This window comes from Rhinoderma darwinii, chromosome 6 (assembly GCF_050947455.1).
Source record: "Rhinoderma darwinii isolate aRhiDar2 chromosome 6, aRhiDar2.hap1, whole genome shotgun sequence".
NCBI lineage: Eukaryota > Metazoa > Chordata > Amphibia > Anura > Rhinodermatidae > Rhinoderma > Rhinoderma darwinii.
Window position 1 is genome coordinate 41,674,842 of NC_134692.1, and position 26,909 is coordinate 41,701,750.

Genomic DNA, 26,909 nt, shown 5'->3' on the forward strand with positions numbered 1-26,909 from the left:
CCCAGTGTGCAGTTTTTCATCAGCTTGGCAAGCCATGGCGTGAGATCATCATGTGATGTATTTAGTATACAGCTGAATATTCAACCGAATATTGCAGCGTTCTACATGTATGTTACATCTATGTTTTCGTGCGGTATCAAATACCATCTCTCCTTCTAAAATCATCTCCATATGGGAAATACTTTGCAGCCATCCTGTCAAAAAGAAGCAAATTCAATAATTAATAGACAATCAAACCTCTGGTCTGAGCGGCTTTTAGGAATGTACTCACTTGCACTGTGGTCAATGATGCGCTGGTGATGGACCAGGTTATGGTGACCGATAAATGACGTCTCCAAATAGGATTTCTCTTGAATACTGCAGAGCCAGCGATCCAGTCACCACTGTGGACTTGCATAGGCTTGTCCAGCATGAAGAGTGGGTGCTTCCAGTGAGTAAGCCTTGGGAACAAGGTAGTGTAATCAATTTTGGACAGAACGGCAAGGTCTCTAATACACATTGTAAATTAAATGATGGAAAATCTTCGTATTCATATGACCTTGGATTTTTGCTTCGTCATTCTGTAAGGTTAGATATAGATTAGACAATGCTTTTTTTTTCCTGATCTGTTCCAGTGCATAATTTAAAATGTTTTTTTGTTTCCTTCATGTTCTGTCAGTTTCCCCTGAAAATGTGTTCAGATCATATTTATTTTTTTAAAAAATGTAGGTACAACATTTGCATTGCCCCATATAGGAAAGTCATAATCTCCATGTAGTAATCTGGCAAGAAAAATGTGCACGTGTTCATGAAATCTTTAGGTGAATGGAAAAATATCCTTGTTTGCTGCACTGGCATTTACAGCACAAACACTTTATCAGCCATGTCAAACAATATCAATATTTATTCGATTTTGTTATTCACAGTACAATCTGTCAGTTCTAGAGTGTTGCGCCAGTTGTTCTCAGATAGCCATAAAGGGCCTGTCCCACCATAAGAACTTATCACCTCTCCACAGGAGTGGTGATAAGTGTTTGATCACTGGGAACCCCAGCGATCATGTGAATGGGGTTCCCGTGTTTTGTATTGAGCGGCAGTCACGCATGCACACTGCATTCATTCTCTATGTGAGTCCCGAAGATAGCCAAGTGCAGTACTCCGCTATCTCCATCGGTCCCCCATAGCGAATAAATGGAGTTGCAGTGCGACTGCGTGACCGACACTGCTGAAGCACGACTTTATCACTTATCCTGTAGATAAGTGATGAGTTCTTACAGCGAGAGCACCCCTTTAACATGGGAAAACATATTGAGCTGTAATTTATGAAGTGGAGTTCAGTTTACTTAACCCCTTAAGGTTCGCCCCATTTTGGACCTTAAGAACCAAGCATTTATTTTTTTCATCGTCTCATTCCAAGAGCCATAACTTTATTTTTCCGTCGAGGAAGCTGTATTAGGGCTTTTTTTTTTGCAAGACGGGTTATATTTTTCAATGGCACCGTTTTGGGATTCATATAATTTATTGATTAGCTTTTTAGGTTTTTTTTCTGAGAAGGGGGAGCAAAAAAAAACAGCAATTCTGCCATTGTATTTTGCGGGGTGTTTTTTCCACTGTTACCTTTCTATTTTTACTGCACTGTAAACTTTATTTTACAGGTCGGTATGAATGCGGCGATACCTAAATATGTATAGTTTTTTTTAAAGTTTTATTACTTTTGCACAATAAAAAAAATTTATGTTTCATGGCAAAAATGAATTTTTGTGTTAGGAACCATAGCTTTTTATTTTTGATGTAGCCATATGAGGGCTTGTTTTTTGCAGGATGAGTTGTAGTTTTTATTGGTGTACATATAATCTATTTAATCATTTTTTATAAAAAAAAAAAATTGTGGGAGGGATGGGGAAAAAAGGCAACTCCACCATCATTTCTTGGGTTGTTAGTTTTTTTTCTTTGTTTTTTTTAAATTTAATTTACACCAGTAAAATTAAGTTAATTTTATTCTATGGGTTCTTGGTATTGCGGCAGCACCCTATGTTTTGTTTCTTGTTTTCTTTTTTTATAAATTTTTTTTAAATTTATCTTTAAACAAAAAAATATTTTTTTAATGAAGGGGGACTTTTTATTTTTTAATTCTTTTTTTTTTTCTTACCAAACATTTGGATCCCTTTTTGGGGATTTTACGCCATTCTTAAAAGTAAGAAAGGTTGGAGCAAGATGCAACACATTTATTAAGAGGTGAAAGTGTCTTAATAAATTCGTTGCATCTTCCAGCCAGGCCGTGCGCCACAATTGCGGTGTAACGAGCGCGGCCGTGCTTTTTCCATACTCCTTCATTGGCAATAAAATTTAAAAAAACACATACTCTGCTCACCGCTCCTCTTCTTCTCCTGTCCAGTTCTCTAATTTCTCCAGTACGGCTCCTTTATGGTGCTCACGCTGAGCAGCAACAGGGCCTTAAATGTGACGGTTATCAGTGCTGATTCGCATACCATGTACTGACGCTGCCCCGCATCAGTATGTTGTATGAGTCTCGCTGTAATGATGAGGGGACCTGGCAGGGAGAAGAGGGGCGCTGAGGTGAGTGTAATTTTAAAATTTAACTGTCCACCGCGGTAGGGCAAGGTACCGATCTACACCTCATAGAGAGATCTACGCCAGCTAGTAGCCGGTGTAGATTTCCACTATAATTTATGCCAGCTTTCTGGTGTAAATGACAATAAATTTGGTGGCCTACTGTGCACGCCCCATTTCTATAAGCCATGTCATGGGTTCTTTAGCTCTGTATATACAACAGTAGAAAGAGTAGCTGGTGCCAGTGCTGTTAATATACTGAATTGGATGAATGTAGATATGGTCCAAGCTAAATGAAATAAAATGTGAACAAGGCTCTAGGACCAGATGTGTTACACCCAAGAGTTCCCAAAGAACTTAGTTCAGTTATTTCTTCCCCTCCTGTTAATAATATTTAGGGATTCTCTAGTGACTGGTATAGGGCCAAGGGACTGGCGCCGGGCAATTATGGTGCCTATTTTGAAAAAGGGCTCTAGGTCTTCCCCGGGTAAGGGCGGGTTCACACATAGCGGAATTGCACTTAAATTCCGCTGCGGACACTCCGCAGCGTTAATCCGCAGCGGAGCCGTTTCTACATTGACTTTCACTTTAATTTAGCAGTGTTCGTTTACACGATGCGTACAATTCCGCTGCGGAGCATAGGCTGCGGAGCGGAATTTGGTGTCCGCAGCATGCTCTGTCTGTTGCGGAGCAGTGGCGGACTCATGGCGGAATTTCTCCATTGACTTCAATGGAGATTCAAAGTTCCGCAATGAAGTCCGCAGCTGTCATGCACATGTCATGTGTGCTGCGGATGCGTCTTGCTTTTTTTACTTGACATTTCTTCATTCTGGCTGGACCTATGTATTTCTAGGTCTACAGCCAGACTGAGGAAGTCAATGGGGCTCCCGTAATGACGGGAGCGTTGCTAGGAGACGTCAGTAAATAGTCACTGTCCAGGGTGCTGAAAGAGTTAAGCGATCGGCAGTAACTGTTTCTGCACCCGGGACAGTGACTACCGATCCCAATATACATGTATCTGTAAAAAAAAATGAAGTTCGTACTTACCGAGAACTCCCTGTTTCTGTCTCCAGTCCGGCCTCCCAGGATGACGTTTCAGTGTAAGTGACGGCTGCAGCCAATCACAGGCCAAGCACAGGCTGCAGCGGTCACATGGACTGGCGCGTCATCCAGGGAGGTCGGGCTGGATGCCGAAGGAGGGACGCGTCATAAAGACAACGGGCGGTAAGTATGAAATTCTTTTACTTTCACTAGGGAAAGTGCTGTCCCTTCTCTCTATCCTGCACTGATAGGGAGAAGGGAAGCACTTTTCCCGCAGTCCGCATCAATTTTCTGCACATTTTGTGCAGATCCGCAGCCGTAATCCGCAACCCGGATTAGGTGCGGCATTGATGCGGACAGTTGCGGAGGAATTCCGCCATGTGTGGTCATGCCCTAATTGTAGACCAGTAAGCTTAACATCCATCGTGGGAAAAATATTTGAGGGGCTATTGAGGGACTATATACAGGATTATGTGATGAAAAATTGTATTATAAGTGACAGCCAGCATGAATTTACTAAGGACAAAAGTTGTAAAAGCAGCCAGATTTGTTTTTATGAAGAGGTGAGTAGAAGCCTAGACAGAGCGGCCGCTGTGGATATAGTGTTTTGGGACTTTGCAAAGGCATTTTACGCTTAAAAGGTAAATTAAAGGCTATGTAAACCTTTGAAAGCAGGTTTTGTTTTTTTATTTAAAAAAAAGGTCAGTGTGTTTTGTGAATCTTTATAATTCATTTTTATTAAAAATTCTTTCTACTTTATGAGCTGCAGCTGCTCTGTATACAGAGTAGCTGTATCTTGCGCTCAATCCTGTACCCGTCTGATCCACGGGACTGACTGGTTCAGTGTCAGCAGGTCCCGCGTGTCTCCGATATGATGGATAACAGGTGGATCCTGCGTGTCAACGTTTATAAATTAGATGTGATCGACTACAAGTGGATCCTGCGTGTCAGAGTTTCCGCTCTATTTAAATGCAGAACAAAAACCTGAATTTAAAAAAATTCTGAAAATTTTGAAGGCAGAATTAATATTTTGTCAAGTTGCCCTCCCTGTAGGTTGTGGATTCTTGTATATTGGCCAGTGTAACCTTCATCTAAATAACCTAACTGACTGGTCTGCAATTGGCGTCTCAAACATGACTAGTATTTTTTATGAACTATTTAACGTACGGGTTGAAAGGGCCAGTATCCAATTCCACCTGATCCTGGTTCTCAATATTCTTGAACTGGACACTGAACCAAGAAGTAAATCCATGAAAAGTGCCATCACGATCCACATGGAATTGGAACTCACTGCTCATTCTCTAAAGGGAACATACAAAAGATTCTTGAAAATTCAATAGTATCGTCCAATCCAAAAAAAAAAATCTAAATGAAAGATAACCTTTACCTCTAGATCTTCTATGTTTAGTGTCTTCATATTAACATCTAGCAGGGTGCAAGGCTGAGACAGACCGTCCTCTGGTTTTAATACATAATCCGGTTTTGGTCTGGAAAAAAACTCTTGAATGGCCATAGGCCTGGGGTAGAAGAAACATGTGAAAACGAATGAAGTGACAGATTTACAGTAGGACAGGATCACACACAGTTGTGATGCCTTTTTTGGCTCAGTTTTTTTTTAGCCAAAGCCAGAAATGGATCCACACGAGGAAGTTTTTGTTGCAAAAATTTCTCTGACTAAAAATGAGTTCTATTTTGAATGGATCTTGTTGCAGAAACAACCCCATCCTTCAGATGAATGGAACTGATTTTCAGTCACGAAAAATTTGGCAACAAATCTGCTGCATGCGAACTTACTCTAAAACTGCAGCATGCCCTATTGTTTGCGAGTTTTATCACAGTTTTGCTACAGGTTCCCCCATTGACTTCAAAGCAGTCTTCCACAAAGACTATTTTTTGAACATTTTCCCAAAACTCCTTTTTAAAAAAAAAAGCCACAACTGCCGCAAAGCTGCCACAAAAAAAAGTGAATACCCTGTAGTTCGTGCAAGTACCCAAAGTCAATGAAATTCATTCTTCTCGGCATATAGGGCTTTCTATTTATTCCCTGTGTAATTGCTACTATTGAGAGAAAACGAAACACGGCGCCACATAGTGCAGGTTACCCAAATGAGAATGGATAATTTAGGAAGAGTGATGCTCACCTTGAAGCAATGAAAAATAAGCGATGGAAAGATAAGGTGCTGCTGCTGCCGGGACTCGGGGCCGGTGATTCAAGATGAACGACCGCAAATGCTATGCTGGGTGAGCTGGAAAAAAGAGTCTGCAAGGGCGCTGCTGCACACGGATGAGACCGAAGTGACAACTTCGGAATGATGATGATAAATCAATGATAGAATGATGATAATTGAATAAAATTTATTGGTAATATGACTATATTATTACCAATAAATTTTATTCAATTATCATCATTCTATCATTGATCACCCAGCATAATTGCTACTATGACACTTACTTCAAGACACTAAAGTCCAGGCCATAAGGAGAGTCCCAGAAATGGACTTTAGAGGCACACTCTTCGTCTGCACTGCAAGGCACCATGTGGACACGAGCAGTACTTGGCCACATCACCCCGTCCTCCTTCAGCCACAGATCACGAGCTAAGAGAACGGATTCCAACATGAATTCAAACTGCAGATGTAAGAGTATGAAATGGGTTTGACATGAAAGCGAATGAGAAATATTGCATAATAACAAAAGACATTCTTTGCCCCACATTTAATAATATTGGTGCATTTTTCACCACAGAAATTGGAGAGGGTAGTTGGTGAGAATAGCGCCTAATTTATTAAAAGTTACGCGCATTTTACTAAATCTGGTGCATATGGAATTGTCGGACTGTTTGAATTTCTTTTTACGTCTGCTGTGAGCAGCATGCTCAGATTTCCGTGCTTAAAATGTTCAGTTGCAAGTGGATGAGTTGTTTTTTAAATCTCACCCACTTGTCTGCAACAGTTTTCCACTGTCAATTTTACGCCCGCAAATCGGACGCAAGATCTGCAAGAAATCCGCTGTTTGCAGGGTGCCTAAAGGTACATATACAGCAAAATTGCTGTTTTTTTCCCCATCAGCCCAAAAAATTAAAAGTTAGTCAATAACGTGACCTACAAAAAAACAAATACAGCTATGTCGACGGAAAAGTTATGGCTTCCTGAATGCAGAGATGAATAAACTAATAAAAAAATTAAAAATCGCAGCTCTTTTGACTTTGTGGACGCAGCCGATTTTTTTCAAATCTGACATGTCAGTTTATGAGAATGCTTTTACCTATCCAAGCGGGTCTGGGAATGTTTTCTCGTGACATGTTGTACTTTATGTTAGTGGAAAAATTAAATTCAATATTTATTTGTGAAATCACCAAAATTTAGAGAAAATGTGCAAAAATTAGCAATTTTCTAAGTTTAAATGTATATGCTTGTAAAACAGATAGTAATACCACACAAAATAGTTACTAATTGCCCATATGTCTTCTTTATGTTGGCATCATTTTTTGAACACCATTTTATTTTTCCGAAATGTTACAGGGCTTAGAACTTTAGTAGCAATTTCTCACATTTTCAAGAAAATTTCCAAAACCTATTTTTTGGTGGACCTGTGAACTTGTATTCAGATGTAACCGTGAGCTTCAGGCTCCCCCGCTGCTGATTGACAGCTTTCTCTCTATGCACAGTAAAAGCTATGAATCAGTGGTGGTTGTGCAGCTATCCCTCAGCTCATGAATACGCCAGGCTCACAGCGCGCTGCAACTAATAAACCATAAGTTTAACAAAACTACTGCATAGTTCATAGAAATCACACATAGCTGAAATCATGGCTGTCAGCACTGCATGATGCCGTTCTTAGGAAAATGTTATGCCCAGCTAGTAAAACACAATACACGCCCAGTTGGAAATACGAAAAAAACACGCCCAGTTGTCCATTTCAAATTTCATTTGCATATATATATATATAATTGCTCATAACTTGGCCAAAAATGATCGTTTTAAAAAAAAACAAAAACGTTACTGTTATCTACATTGCAGCGCCGATCACATGCAATAGGAGATAGGGATTTAATAATCTGGTGACAGAGCCTCTTTGATTTATTCTGTGGGTCGATGCGATTACGGCAATACCATATGTTTATAGTTTTTTTTATGTTTTACGGTGTTTGCTCAATAAAATCAAGGTTTTAAAGAAAAAAATTTTTTTTTTGTGTCGCTATATTCTACGAGCCGTAACTTTTTTCTTTTTCCATCAAGAAAGCTGTGTGCGGGCTTGTTTTTTTGTGAATCAAACTGTCGTTTTTATTGGTATCATTTTTTGATCCTTATTTATTAAATTTTTTGGGAGCTGACGTGACTAAGAAATAGCGATTCTGTTATTGTTTTTTATAATTTTTTTACAGCGTTTACCGTGCGGGATAAATAACATGATATTTTTATAGTTCAAGCCGTTACGGACGCGGCGATACCAATTATGCATAGTTTATTTTTCTAATAATAAAGGACTTTATAAGGGAAAAAGGGGCGATTTCTAATTTTATTAGTTTGAACTTTTACTTTTTATTTTTGTAACGTTTTGTTTTTGTACGTTTTTTTTTTTATAGTCCCACTAGGGACTTGTAGATCCAACTGTTGGATCGCTGTTATAATACCCTGCAATACTTATGTATTGCAGGGTACTAGACCTGTCAGTTTCACACTGACAGGAAGCGTATTAGGTCCTGCCTCTGGCAGGACCCATTCGCCTTCTGTAGATGGCAGACCCGGAGGCCTTTGTTAGGTTTCAGTGTCCCGGTTTTGTTTTAGCTCCTTAAATGCGGCGGTCGCTATTTAGCGCCGTATTTAAGGCTTTAATTGGCGGCGATAACGACCGTGATCCCACCCGATGTCTTCCCTCAGTACTAAGGATGCTAGTAGCAGCCAGTACTGAGAGATTGCAAGGAATGCCTGTGCGCTCTGTTAGGAGCACACGTATATTACGGGCTGCAGGCACAAGGACCAGCGCTGCAACCCGTTAATCTACGGTGAGCTGGTCGGGAAGGGGTTAACCTATACCATTTATGCCAAATTCAGGAGAAAATTTAGTAATAAATGTGGGCCTATGTGCCTCAAGGCAACAGTCTGTCCAAGTGAAGTCCCCCTTTTCACCAGACATGATTTGGTTAGGTTACAGTATTAGTAGTGTAAAATTGAAGTGAAAAAGGGGAATTAGATTTAAAGATAAAAGGAAATGTGCAAAAAATTCTTAAAAATACAGATTCAAAAAGAATGACGTGATTAGCATCATACCAGCAAACAAGTTCCCATCCACTCGGACATAAGGACGTCAACCTTGGTAACTGCAATTCTTCTGCTCTCTGACACAGAACCTGGACGATGTTAGAGTAGCCATTCTCATCAACCAATTTACGTGTCTGCTCAGCAATCTCACTTGCTTCCACTGCATACACCTATGAGTAATAAACTGATGTGGTCACTCACGGAGAGCAAAGAAAGAAGGGCCACATTATAGAACAAATACTTCTGCACTCCACGAGAGCACCTAATGGTGGCTAGGAAACAATAATTTAAAGAGCTTCTTCAGTCAAATAAAAAAGTAGTCAGTGGCTTGCATTGAAGAAAGGGGGCCCCACAGCAAAGATCAAACTGGGTCCACAATTATAGTGTCGGGTATTGCCATCCAGGACAGAAAGGCCTGGTACTTATTTCCTTTTCCATGAACCTTGAGCCAATTCCTCACTCCCTTGTTTGTCAACAATACTCTAGAGAGGTAAGTCCTGAACAGGTTCTCTCCACCCAATAGCTAAAGGGATGGGGCTAAATATGTCTGGACCCCCTCTTTCCATGGGCCCTATAGTAGCGACAGGCTGAATCTATAATATGTATGTCCCTTAATACACCGTGTTCCAAATTATTATGCACATTGGATTTAAGTGTCATAAACATTTAATTATTAGTTTTTCAATTAAACTTTTCAATGGTATTGTGTCTTAGGGCTCTTTGGATCATTGTAATCAATCTCAGACACCTGTGATAATTAGTTTGCCAGGTGTGCCCAATCAAAGGAAAACTACTTAAGAAGGACGTTCCACATTATTAAGCAGTCTACAGGTTTCAAGCAATATGGGAAAGAGAAAGGATCTCTCTGCTGTCGAAAAGCGTGAAATAGTGCAATACCTTGGACAAGGTATGAAAACATTGGATATTTCAAGAAAACGTAAGCGTGATCATCGTACTGTGATAAGATTTGTGGCTGATTCAGAGCACAGACGGGTTCGTTCAGATAAAGGCATAATGAGGAAGGTTTCTGCCAGACAAAATAATAGTCTTAGGAGAGCAGCTGCTAAAATGCCATTGCAAAGCAGCAAACAGGTATTTGAAGCCGCTGGTGCCACTGGAGTCCCGCGAACCTCAAGGTGTAGGATCCTCCAGAGGTTTGCAAGTGTGCATAAACCTATTATTCAGCCACCCCTAAACAATGCTCACAAGCAGAAACGGTTGCAGTGGGCTCAGAAATACATGAAGACATTTTCAAACAGTGTTGTTTACGGATTGGTGCCGTCCAACCCTGGATGGTCCAGATGGATGGAGTAGTGGATGGTTGGTGAATGGCCACCATGTCCCAACAAGGCTGCGACGTCAGCAAGGAGGTGGCGGAGTCATGTTTTGTGCTGGAATCATGGGGAGAGAGCTGGTAAGCCCCTTTAGGGTCCCTGACGGTGTGAAAATGACCTCTGCAAAGTACGTAGAGTTTATGACTGACCACTTTCTTCCGTGGTACAAAAAGAAGAACCGTGCCTTCCGTAGCAAAATTATCTTCATGCATGACAATGCACCATCTCATGCTGCAAAGAATACCTCTGCGTCATTGGCTGCTATGGGCATCAAAGGAGAGAAACTCATGGTGTGTCCCCCATGTTCCCCTGACTTCAACCCTATTGAGAACTTTTGGAGCATCCTCAAGCAAAATATCTATGAGGGAGGGAGGCAGTTCACATCAAAACAGAAGCTCTGGGAGGCTATTCTGACATCCTGCAAAGATATTCCAGCAGAAACTGTCCAAATACTCACAAATTCAATGGATGCAAGAATTGTGAAGGTGATATCAAAGAAGGGATCCTATGTTAACATGTAACTTGGCCTGTTAAGTTTTTTTTTTATTGAAAGAGCTTTTGATTTCTGTAAATATGACCTCCTGATGCTGCAAATTCAACAAATTACCATTTTAGTTCTCTTTACAACCTTTAAAATGTTTTGATCTCTGTTGTACATAATAATTTGAAACGGTGCACTTTGAGTTTTTTGCTTCTAAAAAAAAATCTGTTATCATTAGGAGATTTGTTCAATAAAATTTGCATTATACTCCAATGGTTGATGGCTTGAAGATTATACTGCCTGTCATTTGCATTATGTTTTGTATTTATATGTATACACTGATTTTTTTTATATACATGTTTTGTAATACTATTTGAAAAATATTAAATTAAATGTAAAATGTCACAACAAAAAAAAAAAGATAGCCCACTAAAATATTGGGAGGAGGCACTGCCTTAAGACAAGAGGAAAACCTCTTGACAAATCGACAGTTTCAAGTAGAGTATATAGTATACTAAATGATGAGTTGTTTAGTGGGCTACAATTAAAAAATATAAAGTATAAATGATAGTATAAGTATATCCTATCCTATTTCCTTACACAGAGGAATCCAGGTACTCAACACTGTCAGCAGGCCCCCTCCTCTTTTTATTTGATTTGCATACAGGGCATTATCTCTCCTGGACGGGCAGCTACCTACTCCACAGCCCTGGATCAAGCATAATTAATAGATGCCCAACCATAAACCCGTCACTGGCCAATTACTGTAGTTATGCTCAATCCTAGGAAGCCAATTCCTTGTGTGTCTACAGGGGAAGCATCCGCCTGCCCAGGAAAAAGCAAATGTGCTCAAGAGACATTAAATGCACAATTTCAGATGGTTGTTTCTTAGGGAGAGTTCACAGAGTTTTTTGGCGAGTTTTTTTACATGGAAACCGCGCCTCAAAACGCGCCAAAAAACGGCCGAAAAGGGCTTTCATTAATTTCAATGGGAGGCGGAGGCGTTTTTTTTCCACGAGCAGAAAAACCGGCTTGCGGGAAAAAGAAGGGACATGCCCTATCTTCGGGCGTTTGTGGCTCTGACCTCCCATTGACATCAATGGGAGGCAGAGAAAGCATATTTCGTGGCGTTTTATGCTCGCGGCGCTCAATGGCCGCAGGCGAAAAACGCAGTGAAAATCAGCGTGCAGGCATGTATTCATGTATCTAAGCCTACCATGTGATTGGCTTAGATACAGGGCCCAGCAGACAGGATCACACAATCTGTGATCCTGTCTCATGGGCCCCCTAAGTCTGCTACATCGTAGGCTTAGGGGTTCTGCAGTCCCTAAACATTGATGGCCTATCCACAGGATAGGCCATAAATAGCTGATGTGTCGGGGTCCGTCTCCCGGGACCCGCCAATCAGCTGTTTTGAAGGGGCCGCAGCACTCGTACGACAGCTGCTTCCCCTTCATTTCACTACTCGCTCACACTGTGAATCGCCGACACCGATTCACAGTGTGACCGGAATGAAGGGGAGCAGCTCTCGTACGAGTGCTGCGGCCCCTTCAAAACAGCTGATTGGCGGGTCCTGGGAGTCGGACCCCGCCAGTCAGGGCTAATCTTACCTTCCTCTTCAGCCGCGGCGGTAGTTCTGTCGTCTCGATGCTGTGCGCGTCGCATAGCGCTGTGACGACATGCGCTGCGCACAGCGCTTGACATCAGGACCTCCGCTGCGATCCGGAACCAGGAAGGTAAGTACAGTCTGTTACTATAGTAACAGTGGCCCGCGGCCCGCGGCCCGAGTTACTATAGTAACTTTTTATTGATGTGGTGCGGGGGCCGTGGGCCCCCCTGGCTTCGGGGCCCGGTCGCAATTGCGACCGCTGCGACCCCTATAGCTACGCCAGTGCCTCGAGTGCAGCCTCACTTTACAGCGAACAGACACTTCCTATACACTACGGGTTACACGCCCAGCCCTACTTTACTCTGTTTCTCATATACCACTGCTGAGGACACATGGGCAGGCGGGCGGCCGGACTCCGCTGCAGTATGCTCCTGTGATATTTCGCCCTTTTCTTGCCACTAGCTGAGGAGACTCATTCACTGCCAGCCTAATGCGGAAACTTGCATTCAAGCTACAGCCCCGCGTCGCAGGTGAATTACACAGTGGTAAAGCATTATGGGACGTTAGTTCTTGAACGGCGCATGCGCAGAAGATACCAGTAGCTAGAGCCCGCACTGGACAGTGTTTACACAACGTAGCATGTTACACGCGTTACCTGCAGTCACTTTGTTCTCTTGTGAAGAGCTGGTGACAGACACTTCTTCCTGCAATATATTTTTGTTTAGTGATATATCCCATTTAGTAGACACCGACTGGTGATGAATGGGAATATATTGCAGGTGTTTGAGGCCATTCTCTAAACCATCTCTTCCATGTTGAAAAATCTTTGTCATAAAATGTCCATATTAGGCCCTTTGCAAACCTTTTTTTTTTTTTTTTTTACATTTTTATAAACTTTTTATTTTTTTAATTTTTTTTTTACACCTAACCGGATCCATTTTTCGGATTTACATTTTCATTTTTTCCTCTCGACCTTCTAAAAGCCATAACTTTTTCCGTCAATGTAGCCCTATGAGGGCTCAATCTTTGCAGGATGAGTTGTAGTTTTTCATGGCACCATTTATTCCACCATATAATGTACTAGGAAACAGGAAAAATTAATTGTGGGGTGGAAATTCTTTTAAAAAAAACGATTCCTACATTGTTTTTTGCGCTTCGTTTTTATTTTTACGGCGTTCACTGTGCAATTAAAACGATATGTTAACTTTATTCTGCGGGTCAATGTGAATAGGGCGATACCAAATATATATATTTTTTATTTTACTACTTTTACAAGGCTAAAAACTAAGTGTAAAAAATAAAATTTATTTTGTTGCCAAATTCTGAGAGCCATAACTTTTTTCTTTTTCCATCGATTGAGAGGTATGAGGGCTTATTTTTAGCGGGACAAGCCGTAGTTTTTAATGGTACCATTTTAGGGTCCATGCAAGAGATGAGGTGACCAAAAAAACGGCGATTCTGTTAAATAATAACATATTGTAATAGTTCAGACTTTTATGGACACAGCGATACCAATTATATTTATCTATTTAACAATGCTTTTGGGGGGGAAAGTTTTTTTTTTTAACTTTTAGGCTACATGCACATGTTAAATATTTTGCTGCAGGAAATACGCACAGAAACCGCACGAAATTCGCAGGTAAAGACCGGATCGTGCTTTTTCTATGCATTTTTCTGTGTGGTTTTTACGTTTTTCGGCGTGTTTTCATGCTGCGGATTTTGGTGCGATTTTCCTCAGCATTAGGAATATACAATTAGCAAGCTACCTTTGAATCTGTGAGGGGAAAAATAAAATAAATATAAATATATATATTTATTTTTTTCACTTACAGCTGCACCCCTTTTTTACAATATACTTTGTCAGGAACAGCCAAAAATGTAATGTCTAAGCCGGATTAACAAGAGCATGTGCGTTTTGCGCACGCAAAAAACGCGGCGTTTTGCGTGCACAAAAGGCACTTAACAGCTCCGTGTGTCAGCCCCGTATGATGTGATTTTCGCGCAGCCGCATTCATTATGACACTCCGTTTGGATGTTTGGAAACAGAAAAGCACGTGGTGCTTTTCTGTTTTCATTCATAGTTTTACTGCTGTTGCGCGAATCACGCTCGTCCCACGGAAATGCTTCCGTGTGGTGCGCGTGATTTTCACTCACCCATTGACTTCAATGGGTGCGTGATGCGCGAAATACACTCACAGAACGGACATGTCGTGAGTTTTTCGCAGCGGACTCACGCTGCGTAAAAATCACGCAACTGACTGCACGGCCCCATAGACTAATAAAGGTCCGTGCGACGCACGTGAAAATCACGCGCGTTGCACAGACGTATATCCCGTTCGTCTGAATAAGCCCTTAGTGTTGTCTCCCAACTCCCCTGCAATTCTGGACTTCTGTCATAGGGGTCGTGTATTTCCCTTTCCCCATTGAAATAAACATACATGCTGAGCTTAGGCTTCGTTCACATCTGCGTCAGGGCTCCGTTCTGACGCTCCGTAGTCGACTACGTTATTGATTCCGTCAGAACGACGGAACCCTTGCACAGCGAAGACAAACAGAGACCATTTGCACCGGATCCGTCACTATTGAAATAAATAGGGATGCAAACGGAAACATATGGTTTCCGTTTGTTTCAGTCAGGGCTCCGTTCTGACGGAAAGTTCCGACGGAACGTCAGAACGGAGCCCTGACGCAGATGTGAACGAAGCCTAAGTGGTCAGCTGTCTTGTATATGGCCAGATAAAGGCTATGGCTACAATGAGACCTTTTATCGCTCTATGGTTATAGTAATGCATTAAGTCACACAAAATTGGCTACAGACAAGCAAATTGCTAGTGATTTTTTTTATAATTGCTACTTTATGGGATTACTGAGTGATTTTAAATCATAGTTACTACTTTAGTACTCCATAGATTAATATGAAACATGCTTAAAGGGGTTTTCCCATGAAGAACATTTATAAAATATCCACAGGATATGTCATAAATGTCATAGATGCGGGTCCCACCTCTGGGACCCGCACCTATCTCCAGTACGGGACCCCCTAAACCCTGTTCAGCCACTGTGTGTTGCAGCTGAATGAGGTGAATTCTGACCATAAAAAAGGTTATATGGTCGTGAGTTATGAAAACAGCGTAACTCGCTGAGCGACGCTGTTTCCGTAACTCCCATAGTATTGAATGGCAGTTATAGAAGCAGCGTAGCATGCAGGCTACGCCGTTTCCGTAACTACCATTCAGTTCTATGGAGCTTACGGAAACAGCGTAGTTCAGCTCAATTTTCTATTCGTTTTTCATGGCGATTTTCGCCCGCAGCCAAAAAGCCCTATGAAAAACGCTTTCTCTGCCTCCCATTGATTTCAATGGGAGGTCAGAAGCGGAACCGTAGCTAAAGACCGCGCAGAAAAAAAACGCCTCCGCCTCTCATTAAAATCAATGTGAGTCAGTTTCGGATGTTTTTATGCCGCTGATTTCTGATGCGGTTTCCGCGTCAAATTCAGCGTACAAAAAAACTCCGTGTGAACTGGGCCATGTTTTATTTTTCACGTTTGCAGTTTTAAAACAATCAAAGCTTGTAGAATCATACAAGAATACAGATTCAATACATTGAGTTGGCAAATAAGAGAATTTTATAACAGAGTATAATATGGTCATAGAGTTTCACAAAATCAACAACGCATTCGCACACAAAATGCACATACACAGCCACACACAATTTTCTCTCCTTCTACCCTCCTCTCTCCCAACTGGGACAGAAGAACTTCCTCTGTAGGAAGTTTTTGGTGTCATTTTTGGGATTCCCAAGATACTCTGGCAAGATTTTTTTCAAATATCTGCTGACATTCACAGTTTATACACAGAATTTTATCATGTGGAACATATAAGTTAAAGGGTATGTACACCTTTGACATTGTTTTGTTTTTTAAAAAAAAAAATATGCATCAGTGTGATTGGTGCCACATATTAAATACATTTTATTAAAAGTTCTTTTTACTTTTTGACATACAGCTGCCTTGTATCCTATATACAGAGCAACTTTATCATTCGCTAAGACCAGAATCCGTCAGGTCCACGGGACTGACGGGTTCAGTGACAGCATTTTCTATGTGTCTCTGACACACAAGATCGAGCAGTAATCGATCACTTCTAAGTTATGAACTTAGATGTGATCGTTAACAGCTCGATCCCACGTGTCAGAGACACATAGGACCTGCTGAGACTGAAACCGTCAGTCCCGCGACCTGATACAAGATTCAGCACAAAATACAGCTACTCTGTATACAGAATAAAGCAGCTGCATCTCAAAAAGTAAAAATAATTTTATAAAAAAAAACAAAAAACAATGTCAAGGTACGTAGCCTTTAACCAATTTGAGCTATGAGCCAGAGTTAGGAGTATCAGTAAACTTCCAGGACATAATTATAATCTTACGCACACTAAATAATTGAAAACGGGAAAAACTCTCTTACAGTATATGTGCCAAAGACTAAAGTATCCAGAAGACCCAGGAAACATACTTGAGGGGGGGGGGGGGAATCTAGGGAATGGTCTTAACTATTTTTTTATGTAATGAAAAATTATTAAACCAATTTCTAAATCTTTCTAAATTAAATGCATTTTTATTCACATATTGCTATGACTAGTCCAACTGATATAGAAAGTGCTAAATAATATCAGAATGGTAGAGACCTTTGCCTTAATGCATTATCTCATTATTTTTGCCCCGCCATTTCATTCCCTTGATTTCTGGGACTCTTTTTGCGACTTCTTTCTGCAGTTACAATGGCACCAACCACAGTGACTGCTACAGTTAGAGTGATCATCAGCACCGTTACAGTTTCTGCTATACACAGTTGAGTGTCCAGTGAGGTGAGGGCTCTCCCTTTTAGTGCTGGAGGATCCGCACAGTTCAACTCTTCTCCATCTTGTAGACTGATTCTCTGCAAACTTCTCAACTTGCCAAACATACGCTGCAAATCACAATCACATTCCCAAGGATTTGATGACAGCAAGAGTAAAGTCCCAGGTGATGGCAAGCTACTCAGAGTTTGGAAGTGTAGGTGGCGTAACTTATTATTTTGTAGATTTAGGAACGTGAGAGATTGGAGAGGTGTGAAAACTCCAGAAGGCAGATCATTGATCTGATTTCCTGACAAATCAAGAAATTCAAGTCTTTGCAGAACTGAAAAGTCATTATCCTTCAAGTTTCGCAGCAGGTTGTTCTGGAGCTGAAGATGACGGAGGTTAGTTAGTGACCTAAAAGCTCCAGAAGCCAGACTTACAATGAGATTTCCTTGCAGATCCAATAGCTCCAGATTGTGCAAGTGCTGAAAGCTGTATTTAGAAATCCCATGCAAAAGATTTTGTGCAAGAAACAAATGTGTAAGGGAATCAAGACCCAAGGAAAAACTCAAACTTAGATTTTCCATTTTATTCCCATTTAGGTCCAGGATTTGCAGACTCTGCAAGCCCTTCCAAGATCCAACTCTCACTTGCAATATTGCATTCTGAGCCAGAAGAATTGTTTGGAGCCTCCAGTGGTTATGAAGAGGAGGTAAAGTATATAAGGAACAGCTTGAAAGGTCCAGAAATTCTGTTACCATAGGAGGAAGGATTAGGATGGATGACAAATTTGTTCCTGAGCAATTTACAAAAAGAGACCTGGAGTCACAAAGGCACAGAGATGGGCATAGCAAGTGAGTGGAGATAACAGATGTGGGCAACACTATCAGAAGCTGAAGCCATAGCCCTGGAGACAACTGCAACATCTGGAAGGGGAGATGCATTGTATCTCTGCAACAAGATGAATATTTAGAATATATATTATGTTTTGTTCTGATAGATTACATGTCACGCATGTTGGTAAATTACCCAATTAAACTAAGATATTTGATGTCCGCATATCATGTCTTCTACCAAATAATTGTATCTAGAACACCTGTGCTATTTAGACTGCGATCAATCGTTCTAATTCTCAAATACATTTCCGTTATCAATATTTTCTTCTACCTGTATTAGTAAAATTAAATTCTAAAATCTTACAGTTCTACATTCTTAATACCAACATAATTATTAGGTCTTTATTTTATATGGAACCACTACAAATGACTATTTTCCCTTAATAAGAATAGTAGTTGACTCTTTAGGTGATGCGTTATGAATGGCTATTGAGATAAGGAGAGCTTACCTTCATCTGGAGGGGTTCTGAGTGTTTCTGTGACTACCTAGAGGACTGAGCTTGGATAAGGCAGGTCAAGCGGTCATAGCTATTGTTCCCCCGGAGAGGTGCTGATATGTGTGTAAGACAAGAACGGGACACTGAGAGCTTGTGAAATTCACCCAGAGGAGTTATACGCTTCGCAAACACTGTCAATCGTGGTGTCACTCAATACTGCAATGTGTGCACACTTCACTGCAATTCTGTCAGTCCATTTGCTATCAATAGTATTAATTTCTCAGTTCACATAAATGGCCCTCATACTAAATAGGTGTCTCAAGTAACATGGATATCTGTCACCGGACAGAACCTTTAATTTTGGGGCTTCTATAAGATGCCTTAATTTTAAAAAAACAAGCTGGTAGGTGCAACTGCTCCCACTAAACTGCCCACAAATTCTGAAATTGGGGGAGATGACAAAAGAAAGTTTGTGCCTCAGCCAATCTAAAGCATCAGGAGGACTTGCATACCAGCTCATTTTGGCTGCTTAGGGTATGTTCACACGGCCAAATTTCAGACATATACGAGGCGTATTTTGCCTCGTTTTACGTCTGGAAATACGTCTCAAATACGTCGGCAAACATCTGCCCATTCATTTGAATGGGTTTGCCGACGTACTGTGCAGACGACCTGTTATTTAAGCGTCGTCGTTTGACAGCTGTCAAACGACGACGCGTAAAATTACAGCCTCGTCAAAAGAAGTGCAGGACACTTCTTTGGACGTTTTTGGAGCTGTTTTCTCATAGGGTATGTGCACACACACTAATTACGTCCGTAATATACGGACGTATTTCGGCCGCAAGTCCCGGACCGAACACAGTGCAGGGAGCCGGGCTCCTATCATCATAGTTATATACGATGCTAGGAGTCCCTGCCTCTCTGCAGGACAACTGTCCCGTACTGTAATCATGTTTTCAGTACGGGACAGTAGTTCCACGGAGAGGCAGGGACTCCTAGCATCGTACATAAGTATGATGCTAGGAGCCCGGCTCCCTGCACTGTGTTCGGTCCGGGACTTGCGGCCGAAATACGTCCGTCAATTACGGACGTAATTAGTGTGTGTGCACTCCAAAAACGGACGTAAAAAACGCCGCGAAAACGGCGTGAAAACGCCGCGAAAAATGCGAGTTGGTAAAAAAACGTCTGAAAAGCAGGGTCTGTTTTCCCTTGAAAACAGCTCTGGATTTTCAGACGTTTTTGTTGACTTCGTGTGAACATACCCTTAGACTCATTCACCCTTGAATACAGATCACACAATTGTGTTCTTATAAGGGCATGTTCACACGTGGCGGAATTACTGTGGAATTCCGCTGCTGGCAGTCCGCACTGGAAATCCGCAGCAGACAGTCTGTCCATTGGTTTCCACACCTTTTTAGTTATCTTCGTGCAGACGTTGCTGACAACTCCGCTGCGGACCATAGGCTGCGGTGCGGAATTTGGTGTCCGCAGCATACACTGGCTGTTGCAGACTTGATGCGTACTTGTGGCGGAATTTCTCCACTTCAATGGAGTTGCAAAATTATGCAATGAAATCCGCAGATGTTATGTGTGTTGCGTTGCGGATTGCTTTCGCGAACACGATATTCCATCATTCTGGCTGGACCTATGTGTTTCGAGGTCTATAGCCAGACTGAGATGGAATGTTTTAAAAGAGAGCAGGGTGTACTCTTCACCTGAATCCGCAACGACTAATCCGCAGCATATTACTTCACTTTTTAGGCAAAGGCGCAACGGAATCTGCAACGCAGATTATGTGTGGCATTGATGTGGACAGTGTCTGTAGAATTCTGCCACGTCTGAACATGCCCTAAACAGCCAATTAGAGTGCACATTGTAGTATTAGGGAAAGACCGGTTGGCTACTTAGTGGGGAGTTTCTGCTGTGTAAAATTACTGTATGAACCTTTTACTTTACTATACTATGTGTTCATCATCTTTACTGTCACGATCTGTGGGTATGTGGACCCGCTGCGCCATACTGCCATAGCAGGATAGCAGCTGCCCAGCAGAGTACCAAGTTAATATATAAATAGTCCAAGAACAAGGGTACCTGTAGTGGCTCAGACAGTAGCAACGGCTAGGCACAGATGGGACCTTGACAGCAGACACCAGACGTGGTGTAAAACAGCAGGCGGAACTGGTGGCACAACACGACTCCAGCAGGTTTAATGCACAGGAACAAATAGCGCAGGATACAGGTAGCAGGGCATGGGAACAACGGTAACAGGATAACAATAAGGGACCATTTGCAAGACTAACATAGGAAAACACAACAACGCTCAGGCAATGAGCAAAGGGGCAGGGCCCTTCTTATAATCCAGGGTGATCATGGGCTGATTAATGATGATTCCCATGTGCGCATGCTGGCCCTTTAAGGCCGGGCACGAGTGTGTGCTCGCACCCTAAGGGACACAGCGGACCGGAGCGGAAGTGAGCGCTGGCGTCTCCTGGGGGGAGATGCGGGCCAGTAATCACAGATCCATGGCTCCGGCCGCCAGGGAGTGAGTAATCCCAACGGTCCGCGGCCATGGATGCTGCTACATATACCATGGACGACTGAGCTGCTTGTATGTGACATTACTATCTGTGTACAGTATTGTATGTAGAACTCTGCATGGAGTTTGTATGTTCTTCCTCTGTCTGCTTGGGTTTCCTCCGGGTTCTCTGGTTTCCTTCCACACTTCAAAAACATACTGGAAATTTAGATTGGGTTTAGTGGGAATACCAGAATTACTCATGGCAGACACATTTTACCAAATGCTGTAAAAGCAATCTGTGAGAAGCACAAATCAACAGACTGAAGCTACCTCATTTTAGGCTATGTCCACATCTTCTTCAGAGGCTCAGTTGCAGATTCCATAGCTTTTATGGAAAAAATAGCATTGCATGCTGCCTTATGTTTCCCATCAAAATGGCAGACACCTCTGCAGAATCTGACTGACCCTATCTCTGTCAGTCAATAGTGTCTGTCAGGTGCCGTCATGCAACAGAACCATCACAGAGTTGTGGCTTCCATTACAAAAGGATGTCAAAACGCCGATGTAAACAGAACCTAAGGGTCCTTTTACAGTGGCCAATTTTGTCCGTAACAACGAGCGCCGATCAACGATACAGCTCGTTGATCGGCACCCGTTTGCTCCTTTCACAAGAAGCTATGATCAGTAATGTATGGGGAGGAGCGTTCGTTACAACGATCGCTCATCCCCATGCATTACCATCATGTCGGCAGCACATCTTGTTTACACAGGGAGATGTGTTGCCGACAACGATAATATTTTCTGCTGCATAAACAATATGATCAGCCGATGATTAAACGTTTGCTTGTTCATCGACTGATCGTTCCACCATTTGCACAGGGCAATGATCAGGAACGAGCGTTCATATAAATGCCCGTTTGCCCGATCATTTGCCCGCCTAAATGGGCCTTAAATTCTAAATATGCTTTGTAAAATGGAAGGGAAATAGAATTATCAACAAGATGTATGGTTATTATAACAGATTTAATACATTATTGAGAATCCTGAAGAACAGTAGAAAGTACAATATGGGGAAACACTGTTCATGTGTTCTCAGGAGTAAAACAGCGACTTAATAGCGTTTATGTATTCTTTAGGCCTTATTTACACGAGCGTATTTTACGTCCGTGATACGCGTGTGAAAATCACGCGCGTCGCACGGACCTATGCTAGTCAATGGGGCCGTTCAGACAATCCGTATTTTTCACGCAGCGTGTGTCCACTGCGTGAAACTCACAGCATGTCCTATACTTTAGCGTTTTCGCGCATCATGCACCCATTGAAGTCAATGGGAGCGTGAAAATCTAACACAGCACACGGACGCACTTCCGTGTGCCGCGCGTTATTCGCGCTACAGTTGTTGAAGAAATGAAGGGAAAAATAAAACCACCTCCTTCATTTCTGTTTATAAACCTCAAAACCGCGCAAAAAACACGCAGCCACGCACCAAACACTGATGCCACATGGAACTGCAACAGGCAAAAAATACTGCGTTTTTTGCAAGCACAAAACGCACATGTTCGCCTAATATATTTGTCTTTTGTCCAAATGAATCATCTGTTTCTTGGCATGATTTTATTTTATAAGTGTTTTATTTAGATTAAAATCATTTTAAAGATTAAAAAGTAATTCGCATTCCTTGCTCTTCAAGAATGTCCATAAAGTTTACGAGGCAACTCCTGCCTACAACACTTAAATAAGCCTAAAATGGCCTATGTTTTTAAAGGATAAAAAGTCTACTGGTATTTTATTTAACCCCTTAATGACCGGGCCATTTTGCACGTTAATGACCAAGGATTATTTTTTGTTTTTTCATGGTCGCATTCCAAGAGTCGTAACTTTTTTTTTATTCTGTGGACATAGCCGTATAAGGGCTTGTTTTTTGCGGGACGAGTTGTATTTTGTAATTGCACCATTTTTAGAGGCTTATAATATATCGATTAACTTTTATTAACTTTATTTTAGGAGAGAATTGAAAATAAGCAGCTATTCCAGCATCGATTTTCACGTTATAAATTTACGCCGTTTACTATGCAGAGTAAATACCATGTTACCTTTATTCTATGGGTCGGAACGATTACGGGGATATCAAATATGTAAAGGTTTTATATGTTTTCCTATGTTTGCACAATAAAAACCCTTTTAGAAAAAAAATTACTTGTTTTTGCATCGCCGCATTTGATTTTGAGTGTAATTATTATTTATTTTTTTCACAAACTTTAACTGCTTTACATTTTTTTTTTAGTCCCACCAGGGGATTTCACTATGCGATCTGCTGATCGCATATATAATGCTTTGGTATACTTAGTATATCAAAGCATTTGTCAGTGTAAAACTGACAGGCAATCTATTAGGCCATGCCTCCCACATGGCCTAACAGGCATTTGCTGACGACAGACCTGGGGGTCTTTGTTAGGCCCCCGGCTGCCATGGAAACCCGACGGCGACACGCGATTTCTTTGCGGGGGCGCCGATGGGGTGACAGAGGGAGCTCCCTCCCTCTGTCAAACACATTAGATGTCGCTGTCGCTATTGACAGCGGCATTTAATGGGTTAAACTGCCGGAATCGGAGCTTGCTTAGATTCCGGCAGTTGCAGCAGGAGCCAGGCTGTGTATAACAGCCGTGCTCCTGCCGCTGATCGCGTGGGTACAGTGTCAGTACCAACGCCATCACAGGACGGATATATCTGTCCTTCGGCGTTAACAGGTTAATGTGCTCAGTCATAATAGGAGCCAATGATTTTATTTTTTTACCATGCAAGTGCAGTCAAATTATGGGTAACTCAATGGTTAGCAAAGTTGTCATGCTACGTTAGGGTCACATGTTTGGACCTGTCAAGGGCAACCATTTCATGGCATTTTTGTGTTCCTCCAGTGTTTGTGTTGGTTTTCTCCCACTGAAAAAATAGGTAAGCACCACTAAGAAAATGGCCAAAAGCATTCTCTGTACAGTCCTGCAGCATATGGTGGAGTTACTGTATATAATGTGTGACAGAAAAATGCCCTGATTAGTGATGGCACCTAGATCAGAAGCTGAAGCCGTATTTCACAAGCAAGCAGACATACATATGCAGTTATATTTAATAATAGAATCATGTCAGGTGATAGTAGTATAATAGTAGCTGGGACTCCACAGATGTATAGAAATAGCTGCCGTTATTGCTCATAGACTTCTGAAACTCCCATCAATATCAATGGAGAGTTGGCAAGCATTTGTTGACTACATGGAAGCACAGGAACCTACTGATTCAGAACAATGGCTGGCGACCTTCTGACATGTTTCATTCACATACAAGAAGATCTTGTTGTTGGAATACCCTTTATGTTGCTTTTTGAGAACAGATTATCTTTAAGCCTTATTCACACAAGCGTGCCCAATTTGCGGCCGCAAAAAAAAGACGGGCATTGTTTCATGCATATGACTGTCTGTGTTGCGTCAGTATGGTTTCTGTGTGTTATCCGTTTTTCTCATCCGTATTTCTCCTCTGCAAGCACTTCCTGGTTTTATTTTTTTTCTCTGCACTTCTTTAGCAACTAATGCATGAGAAACGGACAGCACAAGGAAGTCGTACGTGTGCTTTCCGTGTTTTTCACACACCCATAGACTTCATTGGGTGAGTATGATCCGCAAGAACGGATCAGAATAGGACATGCGATGAGTTTCACTGTGTGAAAAATCACGGACGTGTGAATAGCCCCATTGAGTTGCACTTGTCAGTGTGCTGACGTGAGATACGTCCATGTGAGTATGGCCTTAGTATGTATTAAGTTGATTGCTAATCTAGAACCAACATTTGTGGTCTCTCTAAACTTTCAGATAGCATTAAAGGGGTTTTCCAATACTTTTTTTTCTTTTTTTAATCACTGCAACGCTTCTCAATTTATCTATTAATGCCCCCTGAATATCGTTATCTACATTTTTATTTTTTAATTTACCTTTATTCTCTTTTGTTTACATTGCAAGGTTTGTTTACCTATGTGTGTTCGTTGTCTTGCTCTTCCGGTCATACCCGGCATGCACCGCTTGTCCCAGCATGCAATGCGCCGGCAGCAGGGACTCATCACGCCTACTACACACAGCTATAAACATTTTCTAATCTACGTTACCATTTTACTGCTCTCATTAGATCAATGAGAGCTAACGATAAACGTGTAACATATCAGGGCTGTACCAAACAACACTCTCTTACATAATGGTAAAGAAAAAACTTAATTTGACCCCAGAGCCAGAGTCCCAGAGCAGGATGCTAGTATACCCTCTGCTCCGGGACTTCATTTGACACCAGAGCCAGAGTCCCAGAGCAGGGTGCTAGTATACGCTCTGCTCAGGGACTTCATTTGACACCAGAGCCAGAGTCCCAGAGCAGGGTGCTAGTATACGCTCTGCTCCGGGACTTCATTTGACACCAGAGCCAGAGTCCCAGAGCAGGGTGCTAGTATAGGCCCTGCTACGGGACTCTGTGGAATCCCCTGTCATCACAGTCCATATATGGACAGTGTTATCAGGGGCTTCCCCAGAGCCGGAGTCCCAGGCAGAGCACTAGTATAGGCTCTGCTCCGGGACTCTGAAATAGAAATTAGTTAATTTTTTTCCGGAAAACCCCTTTAAATATAGGGAAGAGACTTTTTAAGCTGAGATACCTGCTACACCCGTCTAACAGTCTGTCTATTACTTATAAGAGATAACTTTGACAGCAACTGACACCTTTTATGAATTATTTAAGAAGTTGATGCGATGCCTCAGTCCCAGGACTCTATCTTCAGGTTACAAAACTGCATGTATTGTAACTGCCACCAACACATATTTTCCACTCATATGAAACAAAGGATACAAAAGGCATATGCCCTATTAGTTTTTCTGAAATATATAAAAAGCAATATACAAAAAACATTAGTCATTCAATAGTGAATGCAAATTCTAGTTATATATAATACATATCATTATAGGATCATAGAGGAAAACGTACCTAAGAGCCTGAAAGAAATCATCAATTAATTATAATAGCAATGTATGAGAAGAGCTAAAACATTTTCTACTGTCGTTGAATTTCTAGGGTCTGGAAAAACCATATCTTTCGATAATTTATCAATATATTTAAGAAAATGTATTTGCCTAAGCCAGCTACTCAGGGGATTTTAATCTATATTGTTATAGAGCAGGGGCGTTGCTAGGGACTTAAAAGATCAGGGGCACAAGCCCCGAGACATATATCCCCCCTCCGAAAAAAAAATTTGACACACATATCGGAGATAGCATGTCTATAACACTAAGGCGACAACCTAACCAAAACCTCACACTAAGATGGCGTATACTGGGGTCCCTTATAGCATATAGACCTAGAAACGAACCGTAAAGGGACATAACCCTTAGAAAAATAGTGTACTCAATAATATACAAAAGTACAAAAAATCTTTATTGAATATAATGACAAATAACAAATAGTGGAAAAAGAGATATGATACGACATACACGGAGACATATACAACAGGGTTAGATGAAATAGACTATTAACCAACAGAATCAACCGTCCACTAATGACCAAAACACGCTCAAATGCTAATAAAACAAAATTATAAGCCCAAGGGTGTAGGGTGATGAATCCCACACGTAGTGTAGTGCTATCAGCTAATAATAACGATATACAGAAATATTATCGTAGCCTACAGAGTATATAATAGTACGTAGAAAGTGCAGCTGAGGACGTACACAGACAGCATACCGGCTCAAAATAGCCAAAGAAATGTGACTGCTAACAGCTGGACACAATAGCACAATGCTATTGTGTCAATGCTATTGGGCCCCCATAGCTTCCCCCACAGTATATTGCCACCCATAGCTGTCACATACAGTATAATGCCCCCATAGCTGCCCCATACACTATAATGCCCCATACAGTATAATGC

The 26,909-nt window shown here is 41.6% G+C and overlaps 1 protein-coding gene across 1 annotated transcript; it reads right to left on the minus strand.

Annotated features, from left to right (window-relative positions):
• Positions 1–161: 161 nt before the first annotated feature.
• On the minus strand, positions 162–17,701 carry PRMT2 (protein arginine methyltransferase 2). Its single transcript, XM_075831507.1, is given in 8 exon segments — positions 162–194; positions 272–440; positions 4,759–4,892; positions 4,979–5,108; positions 6,044–6,219; positions 8,862–8,905; positions 8,908–9,022; positions 17,066–17,701. Coding segments are annotated over 8 exon segments (1,437 nt in total).
• Between the last annotated feature and the right edge of the window lie 9,208 nt (positions 17,702–26,909).